This window comes from Lynx canadensis, chromosome B4 (genome assembly GCF_007474595.2).
Source record: "Lynx canadensis isolate LIC74 chromosome B4, mLynCan4.pri.v2, whole genome shotgun sequence".
NCBI classification, from domain to species: domain Eukaryota; kingdom Metazoa; phylum Chordata; class Mammalia; order Carnivora; family Felidae; genus Lynx; species Lynx canadensis.
The window spans coordinates 44,217,389-44,232,377 of NC_044309.1; the positions used below are offsets into that span (position 1 = coordinate 44,217,389).

The 14,989-nt window shown below is 36.6% G+C and overlaps 1 protein-coding gene across 1 annotated transcript; it reads right to left on the reverse strand.

Annotated features, from left to right (window-relative positions):
* Nucleotides 1-1,058: 1,058 nt before the first annotated feature.
* Nucleotides 1,059-13,393, reverse strand: LOC116738189 (NKG2-A/NKG2-B type II integral membrane protein-like). Its single transcript, XM_032593906.1, has 5 exons — nucleotides 13,207-13,393; nucleotides 12,801-12,896; nucleotides 11,686-11,837; nucleotides 3,800-3,903; nucleotides 1,059-3,543 (listed from the first exon to the last, which is right to left on the reverse strand). The coding sequence occupies exons 1-5, from the start codon at nucleotides 13,391-13,393 to the stop codon at nucleotides 3,423-3,425; spliced, it is 660 nt and encodes a 219-aa protein (XP_032449797.1). The 3' UTR covers nucleotides 1,059-3,422.
* Between the last annotated feature and the right edge of the window lie 1,596 nt (nucleotides 13,394-14,989).

Genomic DNA, 14,989 nt, shown 5'->3' on the forward strand with positions numbered 1-14,989 from the left:
TAATAGATGCATACGTGTGGATGGGATACTCCAACATTGGAAGGGAAAGGACATTTCAATCCCTTCTTCACCTTGGACCCTGTAGGATCTCCAAATGCACTAATCAAACAGGCTATCGTGTCACAGCTTGAAATTCCTTTCAAATTCTTCAAATCCAAAAGAGACAGTCTTTACATATGTCCAAATAACAGACTTTGTGAGGAGACTGGGGATCTTGGCTGATAAGGGAAAGAACAGTAATTGCGACTTGATTTCAAAATATGAAACACATATAGGGAAGAAATTATTCTAGTGTCCATACATGATGTGTATTGAATTTCTTACCTTTTTTGATGCAGATTTCTTGGGTGTATATGGTCAAATTGGTTGTGAGAATACATTTCTGATATCCTGCTATTTCACTGGGTGGAAGGAAGAAGACAGAGTATCAGTTTTATTGGAAAATGGCCTTTATTGAATATTGGAAAATGCACAGTACGAAGAGATCACAGACAGGAAGAACTTAATGTACTTAGGCTTTATTTCAAGGATCTATAGGCATCATATTGTTTATTTTTATTTATTCCTACATAAATTGTTACAATTAAGGTCATCATGTCACAGGTGATGGCCCAAAAGCATCAAGCTCTTAAGCCACAAAGACTCAGATCTAGTGAACACTCATGGGCCAAGAGGTACTGTTCAAATACTCTTCAAGTAACTCTGAATAAGACACGATTTCTTCCATAATTTCTAGCAGAGGAAACTGAGCCAGAGCAGTTACATAACTGAACCCCAGGACTACAAGTGTGCACTTAGAAATTTCATGAAGTGACTGCGTTCACTGCCAATGTCCTTACTTTACACCTTTATGCTTATACCTTATTTGTAAGTTGATCAAGGACCATGGTCAAAGCACCTATACCATTATGTCTGTCACTGTAGAAAACTGCTTTATGAGGATTTTCAGCACAGAAGAAAAAGACCCAGTTGGGAAGTTAAGAAAGTACTAAATTTTTAATCCATTTCCCAATCATTTACTTTTGCAAGCATATCTTTTAGAAACCATCCATATTTTCTTTTACAAACTTATCTAAATCAAGCAATATAATAAAAGAAACATTCCTATGGCTATAATGGTAGATTAGATTATTTTCAGTGAATCTACATTTCTTCCCTCTGACAACTTTGAAAAGAGTATACTCTACAGACAACCATGAGAAGTTGGCCCATGTGACTTGTTTTCACAATATAATGTAAGGATGTGATCACTTGTTTTCACAATGTAATGTGAGTGGGAATGTGATAGCTCATGACTTCAGAGACCAGGCACTAAGAGACACATTTCTGCTAGCTGTTATCTCTGCTATAAAATCATACACCAGGCAGCCCGGTCTTCTCAAAATGAAATCTATACACGGATCTGAGCTGAACGTGTATGCAGTCCAGAGTAAGGTCCAGCCTTGATCAGCTATAACAAGTAGTCTGGAGTCAAGTCCAGCCTTGATCAGTTAGAACAGAGCCAAACCACAAACAGGTAAATGAAAAATTAATGTGTAATTTTCAATGTCATTGCAAACTTGGGTACTCTGAAACACAACTTTAGTAATTAGTTACAGTTCCCATTAACAACTATATTCAATTCATTTTGACTTTTCATATAAATTTTCTAGAAGAGTATAAGGATTATGTACAGAGAATATAAAGAATATGTCTCACTTCACAGATATAAATATATGTGAAATATGAGTTTGGTTTGCAAATAATAATCAAGGTTAATCTCTTTCCCTCTTATAATTGAATAAAGGTAGAAATATCTCTGAATCATCGTCAAATTACTCAAGTTTGTCTTGAATTCTGGCAACAACTAAACATTTGACCAACACCGATTTCTGTACATTTTAATTTTTTGTTTTCTCTATTATTCAACATTTTAGTTTTTTGCCTCAAAGTATTTTTTAGTACGGTTGTAAAGACTGACAGAGGTGTGTGCATGAAAACATTAAAAAAATAAATCTTTTTCAAAATATTTGAACCCATGTAAGGAAAACAACAAATAAGACACCGGTTATTATCCAACTAGAAAGCAATCTCTACCTCAAAATGAGTTTAACCTTTGATAGTGTGGTACCAAGAGAGATTTGGAGAGTACGCTTTGGTTCCATCATCGGAGGAAGTGGGCCGATCTGAATGGTTCTTATACAGCAACCCTGTGGTTGTTCTATGATAACCCCGAGGGGCCGTTCATTTAGTACTCTCAGCTCCAAATCCACCCTCAGTGCCCTGTTCTCAGATAACAGTGGAAGATCCTATCCATTTTCTCTCTTGTCATCTCACATGAAGTTGACTTTTGTCAGTAAAAGACAATGGAGAGCCAGTGCAGCAGAAAGGGCTCTTCTTCCTGGCTTCATGGTGTTTTCTCCACTTTGGCCACCATGGCTTGGTTGCCAGTTGCAGTCTTGCAGGAAGTCACGGGTATTCGTCCCACAGCAAGTTCTTGTAGGCCATGTGTCAGTTTCCTGTCTTCTGGTCTTTCCTCCTAGCCCTCTGACAGGGAGCTCTTCCTGTTTGCCAGTCACAGCCTGAGATCCTTCCTCACCAAGTTCAGCCCGCGGAGTGTGGAGCTGATCAGTCCCAGGCCAATCCAGTGAGCCTGTCAGCCGTGAAGCTGTGTGTAGCCACATCATCTTCAATGACATCTGAATCCCATCTTCAGAGAGTAGATCTGGCTTCAGTGATCTGTCCTTTAATTCTAGGATATTCTTTGTAATTTTCTTTAACGAGTATCCTTTCCTTTTAGTAAGCTTTCTCTTATAAGTAGATAAATGTTCACTTCAAGTGTCCCCTTGTTTCTGTCTCCTGACTCATTTCTGACTGATAACCTCGTCACCCTGGGTGGTTCAATCCTCATTTGAGGTCCTTTAAGGGTTAGGACAAATTAATTAGTTGGAAATACAAATGGAATTATTCACTTTGTTGAGAATTTTTACAATAATATTATGATTTGTAATATATATATATATACATATATATATAATTAATGTTACTAAATAGCAAAAGCGTAAGAAACAAATAATATATACCTCAGTATATATTTTTTACATTAATATAATTAAATTTGAGAAACAGTTCTATACCACAAAGAATGAAGCCTCAGGTACACGTTGGACTTTGGGTGATATATATGCATTGATACGGATTCATCCTTGATTAAAAATGAAACGTTCTAGTGAATGATGGTGATAATGGAAGACCCATGCATGTGTGCAGACAGGGGCAATAGAGGGTTCTCTGGAACTTCCTGTTAGTTTTGTTGTGAGTCTAACATTACACTAAAAAACATTATCTTCTAATGTGCAACGAAAACAATTGTATGGCTGTTGAAGTAATGAGTGATGGATTCCTTATCAATGGTGAAACAGCATTCTACAAAAATGAGGTAACTAAAATGCCTGGTGCTTACAAACATATCGTCTTCTTAATGAGCACGGTGCAAAATAAATTTTTTTTGTATGAAAATCGATATATTGACAATTCTTGTCAATCTCTGAAGATACTGACAACCTGAAATACAGAGAATTATATCCCATTAATCTTTCCATAAGATTACTTACGTCTCTTACTATGTACCGTAGTATTTTGATGAATAAACCATCCATTTTGACTCACACTTATATATCTCAATCTCAAGATTTTCCATACCATTTTTCTCTGGAAAACCTTCAACTACTGTGTTTATCCGATTGTTCACACATTGCTCTTTTTGTTTCTAAGTACAGTTCTTGTGAGGCATAAAATAAAAATTTGTCATGGGACTTACACTTTGGAAGAAAATGTTAAGGCTTTTGGCTGCACAGATGAACTATGATGGCTTCTCTGGGAGCCTCTAATCCATGTACTAGCACGGAGTAAATTCAACAAAAACTATGAGAAAATAAAATTTATTGGGAGTCAAATACAAGCTCTTATACTCATTTGAATTCTGTAATAACACATAAAAGTTCATCCTTTCTTCCTTTGTAGACACTTTGAAATTATAATATCATGTCACACAGTGGACACAAAAGTATAAAATTAACTTAGTAGGACTAAATGAAGAGGACAAACTGACCGTGAAAACAATTTCAGAGTTTAGAAAATGGATCACAGGTAATAACTTATGAAATACGTACATTGGAAAAAATCCTGGAGATTCAAGTCAGAAGCACATTTGTCATCTTCTTGCCCTGGATGGTCCCGTGTCTCCCCACCTGCCCACCCCTGGCTCAGTGATAAGAAGACTGAAATGTTACAACTGGGAGAAACTGCAAAGAGCAAGGGTGCTGGCGCCACAGGGGGAGACCTGATCAGCGCTGGGGATGGGGACGGGTACCCATTAAATTTCAGCTCCAAGTGCTGATATTGCTCAGTAATGATGAAGAAAACCCATACTTGTGCTGGTCAGAGGTTGAGGTGTTTGTGTCAAGCACTGTGACCCCCATAAATATAATGGAAAGATACTGGATGTGAGAAAGAAACAGAAGAGTTGACATTGGCTCTCTAACACTCTTAGCTTATGGAAAAAATAGACACACATGGAGAGGAGACCAAGAGGAACCCAGGAGAAAGTAAGAGCACAAGGAGACTTGGGAACTGAGAGTAAAGGTCTGAACAGTCCCCTCCCGCATTCACACACAGGCACTGAGGTCACACTGCAGAACGTGGAAGCCGTAGTGACCTACAGTGTTTGAACACATCCTTTCTTAAAAAAACAAAACAAAACAAAAACAACAACAAAAACAAAAACAAAAAGCTAGTAATTAACACCAAGGCTTCAAAGTCACAAGGTCATAAACGTAAGCAATAAGAACATGGAAAAATTGAAGAAAACTATCAGCAAAGAGACTTCAGTGGAGAAGATGATGCCATAAAGTTTTTACAACAAAAAAACAGAGTAAATCTAGGAGAAATGAAAGAGAATGCATATTTAATAAACTGTATTTTTTAAAATGTCTCCATAAAAAGTTAAAAAATGTGAAGAGAAATTGGAAAATATCTTCCAACAAAAGGAAAGCATATGTCAATAGACCTTCTAATGGGGTAATTGTTGCACATATTAGAAAAAACCATTGAAAAGTCCTACTTATAAAGATATGTAAACTATACAGAAAAATTAGTTGAAATAATTACAGGAACATGTGATGGCAGTAATTTAGCAAGTAGGCAATATCAATAAGAAATAAAACTATATGAAGAAATCACAGAGAATCTGAGTGAACAAATACATACATGAAATGGAAAACTCACTAAATTTTCTCTGCAGAAAATTTGGGATGCGGTAGAAAAGAACTGATGAAATTGCAGGAGTAACAAAATCTATTCATATCTTAGGATGAGACAGAAAAAAGAGAATTTTATATACGAATTTACAGAATTCAGGGACTTTCAAAACAGTATCCAGAAAGCCAACTTAGGTCTAAGTAGAATATGAGAAGTAAAACAGAGGTAGAAAATAAAATAGGACAACAATCTTAAGGCACGACGAATGAACAGCTTACTAACATTATTTAAAATATTTTAGACACCGGAGACATAGCAAACTGCTAACAGAATGAGCACATACAAATCCATGTCTCATGACACCATAATGAAAAGACCAAAGAACAGTGGCAAATACAAAGAAATACTCTTGAGGGAAGAGAGTGGATTGTGAAGTGACTCAAGTCAGTGTGAAAATCAGGGATGGCTGACACGTCTTCCACCTCCATCAGCCTTACGCCACATTATATACCACAGAATCCATATCTCTGCCCTGCACACTAGTTCCGACTGGAACGGGATACCAGCAGCAAGATGAAGGAACAGAAAGACACAGACCCTAAATCCCCCAAAGAAACAATCCCTTAAAAATATCCAGACACAAACCCATGTGTATTCAGTCTAATCAGATTTGATAAAGGTGCCAGGACCATTCAATAGGGAAACAATGGATCTTTTACAAAGGGTGTTTGGAAACTGACGACCCACATGTAGAAGAATGAAGTTGGATGTTTACATTTACACCGTATACTAAAATTAACTCCAAATGAACTAAAGACATAAATGTAAGATGTAAAACTATAAAGTTCCTCAAAGAAAGAAGGGGGGATATTAAACAGCATTGTACTTGGCAATGATTTCTTGGCTAGGCCACTAAAACCACAGAGCACAAAGGAAAAGTCCATTGTAGACAACTGGGCAATGTCAACCTGAAACAATTCTGTGCATTAAAAGGCATGATCAGCAAAGACAATACAGAGTAGGAAAAACACTTGCAAATCATATATCAAACAAGGGAATCATATCTAAAATATCCAAGGAATCTACAAGTCAGTGACGACTACAGCAAACAGCAAAAGAGACAATGAAAAAATGGGCAAAGAAATGAAATACACAAATTTGCAAAGAATATATACAGATGGTGAAAAATTGTATGAAAAGATGCTCAATATCGCTAATGAGCAGAGAAATGCAAATCAAATTCACGATGAGTTATCACCTTATACTCATTACGATGGATGCAACACACACACACACACACACACACACACACACACACACACACGTGTCGGGGCACTTGGGTGGCTCAGTTGGTTAACATCCGAATCTTGGTTTTGGTTCAGGTCATGATGTCCCAGTTTGTGGGTTTAGCCCCGCCTGGGGCTTTGTGTTGATGGCGTAGATCTGGTTTCAGATGCTCTCTCTCTCCCTCCTTCGACACCTCCCCTGCTTGCTCTCTCTCTCTCTCTCTCTCTCTCAAAATAAGTAAATAAACATTTCTTAAAAATGTGTCAGTGAGGAGGTCGAAAAGGAGGAGACCCACACACGGTTGCTGGGAATGTAAATCGGTCAGCTGTTATGAAGACATGTGTGGAGCTTCCTCAAGAAATCGAAAATACAATTACCACATATATCAGCAATCCCACATATAGGAAACTACTCTAAAAGCATTGAAAGCAAGATATCAAAGATATATATATATATATATATATATATATATATATATATATCCATGCTCACTGCAGCATTATTCATAAAAGCCACGTGATAGAAGCAGCCCAAATATCCACTGATGGATAAATGGAAAGAAAGCGTAGTATACACCTAACACTGTAGTATTATTCAGCTGTAAAAAGGAAGGAAATCCTATCACCTACTACAATATGGATGAAGCTCCAGGACATTATGCTAATTGAAATAAGCCAGTCATACATAGGAAATAAAAAAATAAAACTCTATGATTCCATTTATATGAACTATCCAAAGTAGTAAAAGTGATAGACAAAGCAAGTAGAAGAGTGATTGCTCAGGGTTGAGGGGAAAGAGGAGAAGGTGAATTATTGCTCAGTGAGTTGAGTTCCAGTTTTACAAGGTGAAATTTCTAGATATCTTTTGGGCAACCATGTGATAGTTAACACTCCTGACATGTGTGCTTACGTTGGTTAAGATGCATGATCTAGCGAAATGCAATGTAAGATGTGAGACTGTATGATTCCCACCATATGACCATCTGGAAAAAACAAAATTATGGAGACAGTAAATAGATCAGGGGTTGACAGGGTTTAGGGGGGAAAAAGCATGGATAGGTGAAGGACAGAGGATTTTGAAGGACGGGAAACTATTCTGTATAACTCCATATGTGTCCTTATATATTTTTGCAAACTTTTACAATGCACAACATCACGAGTAAACCTGAGAGTAAACAATGGACTTTGGGTGATAAAGATGTGTCAGTACAGGTTTATCAGTTGTAGCAAGTGAACCACCCACTGAGGGATTTATCACATTCTCACATTATCACATTTATCACATTAGCAAAGAAGATCAATTGATGTGATTTCTGTGATAAAGACAGTAAATGATAAAACAAATACTTATTTTTATTTTTATTTTTAAAAAACCTTTATAAAGGCAGTGCCTGGGAGGTTCCTTTGGTTGAGTGTCCAACTCTTGATTTGGGCTCAGGTCATGATGTCAGGGTTTGTGAGTTTGAGCTCCGCATTGGGTTCTGCACTGACAGGGAGGAACCTGCTTGGAAGTTTTTCTATCTCCATCTCTCTGTCTCTCTCTCTCTCTCTCTCTGTTTCTGTCTCTCTCTCTGTCCCTCTCCCATGCACTTTCTCTCTCACACAAAATAAGTAAATACAAAATAAACATTGAATGAAGCCTTCAGAAAGATAGAAATGAGTAGGAAACATCCATGCAAAGATCCTGAATAGGTAGCATGACTCTGAAAATGAACTTGAATAAATTCACCATTTAAAAAAGGACAATTTTATGGGCACCTGGGTAGATCAGTCATTTATGCTCTGACTCTTGATTACTGCTCATGGTTCCTGAGATGGAGCCCCAGGTCAGGCTCTGTGCTGACACCATGGACCCTGCTTGGGATTCTCTGCCTCTCTCTCTCTCTCTCTCCACCCCTCCCTCTGCTGGCATTCTCACTCTCTCAAAATAAATTAATAAACTTTTAAAATAAAAAAGACGATCTTTCAAGTACAAAACAGACATAAAAATACATAAGGACATTAATTAAACAGATGAGAAAGGGCAAAATCTGTACCCACGCAATATGAAATGCAGAATTGCACAAAAATGCAGAGTCATTCAGTGGAGAAAGTATAGTCTTCTCAACAAATTTTCTGGAAACAATGGAGTATCAAATATGATTAATGATTCTATGCTTTATACTACATTAAAGTGCTCAAAATTGATCACATATAAAAACGTTCAAATGTTTTATAAAAAAATGCATGACCTACAGTTGGCCAGAGATTTGATAGAGTACCAAAAGCACGATCCATAGAAGAAGAAATTGATGAAGTGTAGTTCATCCAGATAATATCTGCTCTTGGAAGAAAAAAGACAGTCATAAACTTGTGAAGAAACATTTACAAACCATATGTCTAATAAAAGACTTGCCACCAGGGTACATAAAGAATGCTCCAAATACAATGAAAAAAAAAAGTAAAACTATTAGCAAAATATGTCAATAGATATGTCACCAAACACCATGTATAGACAGCAAATGAGTACAGAAAAATAGGTCCAACACTATTAATCTTAGGAGCATTCAAATGAAAGCCACCCCACACCAGACTTTCTGTTCTGGAAAGATAGAGTGGATAGACTTTTCCTTAGTCCTCCCACCAATACAGCTACAATCCCTGAACATTATACATAAGATGACATAAGGTTCAGAAAGCTAATGAGAAAGCTGACAGATCCGAGCCCTGGAGACCCGAGGAATGGCATGGAGGTGAGCTCCCCGGAATTTCCCTCTACCTCACATAGACGGTGTCAGAGAGCCTAGCAAACCACAGACATCAACAGGTACACACCCAAGTCTCCAAAATATTTTTTCTCTCTGGTCAAAATAACAGAAAAAAAAAGGCATGCTTGATAAACAGAAAAGTTTTAGACACTAACTGGGTGATTCTATTAAAAAACCATGGACTACCCACCAAAAGAATCAACAGGCATGCAAGAGAAATCAAGATATTCTCCGATCAAGGAACACTAAGAAAATGTATGACGACCAGACCCACTCTGAAAGAACTGCTAGAGAGAATACATGGTAAAAGAAGGCATTTTGGAACATAAGGAAGAAAGAGAGGACACACGTAAGAATAAAATTCTTATCAGGTCTAATGGACTTTCCTTCACCTCCTGTGTTTTTGAAATTGTTTGATATTTGAAGCAAAAGTGTCAGTTGAAGCAAAGTTATAACATGCATGTGATTCTCCATGTAAGCAGAGAACTATATAGGCCACTTGTAGTATAAATGGGACACGGTAATGGACCATAAAGGCAAGTAAGTCTCTACATTTTACTCGAACTGCTGTGGGCTGTGATAGACTGTGTAGACTGTGCTCTATGAATATACAATCATCTATATAAAGATATATAATATCTATATTACTTATACCAAGGAGATTAGAGCACATGTATGTGTATATCTTTATGTATATAAAGTTACTGATGAATAAAAGACCTACTTTGCTATAAATGATGCTCCGTCAATGAGGTAATGATGTAGAAATATACAACTTTCACTCTTATCTCACAGCCTCAGACATAAAGCATCACAAAAAATAAATTCTAATTGGATCATAAATCATAATGGAAAGTTAAAAAATAAAGAAATAAAGAAAAATGTAAATATAGGAAAATAATATAGGAAATTCTATTCATGTACTTTGGCTAACTTCTGAAATAGGTCCAATAATACTCATTGTAATGTACAAAACGCTAAGTAGGACCATGGTAACATAAAAATTCTGATCATTAAAAGACTCCAATATGAGAGTGAAAATGCAGATGCAGGTATTTGCATCTTAAAAGCTCAAAAAAGAGTTCAGGTCTAAAATATGACAAAGACTTCTGAGAAGTGAAAAGAAGACACCGTCCTGGAGAAATGGGCAAGAGACACAACCCAGCACTTCTCATTCTCACCAAAGAGAATAGCCTTGAGATTTACAACCCAGGAAAAATGGTAGTGTTTCTAACCATCAGAACCTTTAATTAATTTTCCTGAGACTGCTGACTTTCGGATCAAAGGCCTATTTGGTACAATGTATTTTACACCGTAAAATAGAAAAATGTAGGGATAATTTAGTGTAGTGAAAAATGCACATAACTATGACTGTGCAATTTCCTACTAATGCTTACAGAGAAGTGTAGTATAATTATACATGAATACAATAATGTTACATTTACACATTATTAGTTTATTACGAAAACCATACATTTATTTTACATAAATATATAATATGTGGCTATGTGCAATAAATGATTATCAATATGATATGTGGAGGAAGACATAGAAAAGACTTTTCCTAACATAATTATTCATAATACCCACATACGAAAAAGGAACAAAATTTCTGAGAATGGTTTTTAAAATCTCATATTCATATGAGAGCAGTGAATATTCACAAACTGTAGACAAGTGTGTTAATATAGATGGATTACAAGTAGCACCTGGGATAGAAGGGAGACACACATAAAAGTGCACCCTGAATGATTCCATTGATATACAGCCCCAAAAGAAGCAGAGATATTTCATAAAAGGAAAATGGGCAGGCCTCATAAAGGCTCTAAACTTCAGTCTCATGATGTAATTTAGAATTGTGTGATTCTAAGTCTATTGTAATCAATGTGCACGATCGTATGTCTAGTTTCCTTGATGTGTTGTAAAATTCAATAGTAAAGTTAATTTCAGACAAAAGAGCATTTCTAGAACACAGGTTCCTATGAAAAGCAAGAACTGGAAATTATCAAATGTACATTCAAGGTATAAAACTATAAATAATGTGTCATAGAGTCAAACCATGGAATATTAAACACTTTAAAAGAAATAAACTACAAATACATATAAAACTATGGGTGAATTCTACAAGCATAATATTAATTGCAAAATTTTTCTTTTTCTTTTTTTAACATTTATTTATTTTTGAGACACAGAGAGAGAGCACGAGCAGGGGAGAAGCGGAGAGAGAAGGAGACACAGAATCTGAAGCAGACTCCAGGCTCTGAGCTGTCAGCACAGTACCCGTTGTGGGGCTCAAACTCACAAAACTTGAGATCATGACCTGAGCCAAAGTCGGAGGCTTAATCCACTGAACCACTCAGGAGCCCCATTTAATGACAAGCTTTTAATAGAATCTGGAAACATTTGAAAATTACCTTGTCCTCTTCATCATCATAGTAGAGCAGGTTAGAATTCTTAGAAGCACAGGACGTCAAACTCTCCTTCCATGATTTTCCCTCAGTGCTAATGTAATAGCAATTGTTGGAATACGTAAACCACTCTTTCAGACAATGACAACAGAGACATGCTGGAGAGAGATAATATGAGATATTATCCAAAAAGCTTTGAATATTACAAAATGAAAATTGACATACTGTATATGGATACACATGTGTGTACCTACCATATTCATATACCCTCACAAGCTGATAAAGTTAAAACAAAACACACACACACTCAGAGAAGAATTAGGCTTTCATCTCCTAATTTAAGTGCCCAAATAAAGTGACCACAAAAATGTCCATCTCTACATGTTATGAGAGTCAGTGAACAAAACCATCTTTATGGAATGATTTATGTTTTATCATGTTATAGAAGGAGGAAATGTGGGGCAATTGTTAACAGCAGGTATGGTGATCATTAAGCAATTTTTGAATTCACTTTTCCAAAAGAATCTGGTATCATCTTTGCCTACTTGAAGATAGAGTAAAATAGCCACTAAACTAATAACAGAATTTTGCAAGGGATGTTGTACCTTTCTGGATTATCGTTTCCAGGGATGTTTTGTTCTGCGCTGGTCCTTGAGTAGCTAGAACATTAAAGCAATTCTCAAAAAAAACCATAATATTAAATGAATCAATCATAATAAGTTGAATTTCTTAGTTTAAAATTGGGTGTGCTATTTTACCAGAAAAATTTAATACAGTAATGAACATGAGAGAGAAAATAATTCAAAAGCTTAAAAAACCAAACCTCACCATCTCTCACAATATTTGGTTTAAGCAATCTCAAGAATTAATGCATATTTCACCATAAAGTCTCTTGTGTGACTTGCTTTTGAGTTATTAAATCCAAATATATGTTAATTCTCCCTAAATGTATTCCGTTATTTCTACTTTAGATAACCTCTAAATAATCATTCCACACTTAGAGCATGCATTAAAAATGCATTAAAATGAGATAATAAATTCAAAGTGTTACACACTATGTCGAGGAACTGATGATCAGTAAGGTGAAATATTCCCTTTTAGTCATTCAAACACGTACTTACAGGGAATAACAGCTATTGTTACCACAGTGGACATCAAGACGAGGCAGAGGATTCCCAAGATACCGGCAATGAGCGTCTCTGGACATGAAGGTGAGTAGTAGGAAGAGAAAGGCAAACGCTGAGAAAGGATGCCTGCAATCAATCATTTAGGAGATTTACAAAAAAGAGAACCCACGATGCACAGGGAATCACGTACAATAACCTGCACCTCAAACCCATCACTATCATTGGAATCTTCTCTCAGAATATACCAATGCGTTCAATTACAATACCATATTCCAACCTCCAGCTCTGGTCCTCACAAATGAAAAGTATGTGAGATCACTTCCTACTCTTTCCCTACACCCCTACACCCCAACTTCAAATCCTAAAACAGACATACTTGTCTGCATTAAATGTTTTTTACCTTTGCAGGGAGAGTTCTTGCCATTCCCTTGACAGTCCCGAGAAGCATTTTGAAGATGTAATTCTGCATAGGCTATCTCCTCCTCAGTTACTGAAATGGAACTTTTTGTGCCCTTAGGTTGCACTTGCTGTCTTTTTGAGCCCTTAGCATGATGGAATTCCACATAAGTCACGCCTTGGTTGTCCATGTCTGCAGCTGAGTAGCGTCAGCTACAATGTGGATGAAACTGCCCTGAAGGTCTTGATCAAGAGTGTGTGTCATGTGCTGACGACATTGCTAGTCCAGTGACACCGGGTGGGGTGCAGGGTGAGGGAGGCTCCTCTTTTGCAGTTGAACAATATAAAGTCTGGTACTAAGTTGTGTCGAGATTGAAATAAGTGTTTCATGATAGAATAAGTGGATTTTTACAATAATAGCAGAATAGTATTGGTTGCAAAATATGTAAAGCACTAAATTAGTGAAGAAGAAAGGAATTCATGAATAATAGTGTCCTCATTAACGTAAGGTCAGATTCCACATACATATTTCAACACTATTAGAATAACCAGAGTAATTAAAATACTGTATTAGGAAAAAAGTGTTGTATCAATTTTGACAATGTTAAAACCCATTACTGGTTAAAAATTAAGTCCCCTAAGATGGGAGAATATAATTTTTAGCACATAGAGGAATTTCCTGTTGCAAATGACTTTTATTTGTGGTTTGAAATTGTGTTTCTAAAAAAGGACTGCAGTGCTATCAAAGTGATATTTTATTTTGAACATCTGCGGAGTTCTGAGAATTGTTAAATTTAAGAAGAAATATTTCATATGTTGCAAAATGTTACATGACACACTAAAATCGCCCAGAGCAGGAACAATAGTGAAAACAAAAAGAAACAAAGCATTTTTTACAAGAGGACTTAACATCAGAGTGACAACTGATTTAATGGCAAAGATATGAAACCATAAAATGATAAATAATAGAGTAGATCATTTATGGAAGAACACAGTTGTTACAAACTTCTAGAAAGATCTATGATTTCAAAGGCAGTTAGGGTAACTCTAGTTGTATAGTTATACTAAAACTCACATAAATGTAATTTCAGACTTCAGTCAAGGAGCTATGCAGTCAGTGATCTCTGGAATTATTCCTGTCTCTCCAAGTACAAAGTATCACCTTCAGAAATTATTTCGTTGGGCACCTAGGTGGCTCAGTCAGTTGAGCGGTTGGTCGAGCGACCAACTTTTGCTCAGGTCATGATCTCATGGTTTGTGGGTTCGAACCCCACGCGGGGCTTGTGCTGACAGCTCGTAGTCTGGAGCATGCTTCAGATTCTGTGTCTCCCTCTCTCTGTCCCTCTCCTGCTCATTCTGTGTCCCTCTCTGTCTCTCCAAAATAAATAAACATGAAAAATTTTTAAAAAATTAAAATTAAAAAGATTTATTTCATGTCTAGCTATCTAGTTTAGTAATCTAAAATACGAATTAAAAGACGTACACTATAACGCATATAAAGCACTTAAACTCAATCTGAGTGGTCTAAGTTCTCAATAATGTGTTAGTGATTTAATTATTTTTATTAAAAAATTGCTTTGTTTCCTTCTGAGAGAGAGAGACAGAGAGTAAGACAGACCGTGAGTGGGGAGGGTTAGAGAGAGTAAGACACGGAATCTGAAGCAGGCTCCAGGCTCCGTGCTGTCAGAACAGTGTCTGATGTAGGGCTCGAACTCACAGTGAGATCATGACCCCCGCCGAATTTGCACGCCCAACCGACGGAGCCACCCAGGAGCCCCAATTTTAAT

Excerpts from the sequence above, each read along its gene's own strand:
- LOC116738189 (XM_032593906.1), bottom strand. The coding sequence starts at position 13,393 with ATGGACAACCAAGGCGTGACTTATGTGGAATTCCATCATGCTAAGGGC. Across the intron at positions 11,838-12,800 it reads AACAATAGCTGTTATTCCCT|CATGTCTCTGTTGTCATTGT; the intron begins GTAAGTACGTGT and ends ATCTCTCTCCAG. Across the intron at positions 3,904-11,685 it reads ATGATGATGAAGAGGACAAG|TTTTTGTTGAATTTACTCCG; the intron begins GTAATTTTCAAA and ends ATTTTCTCATAG.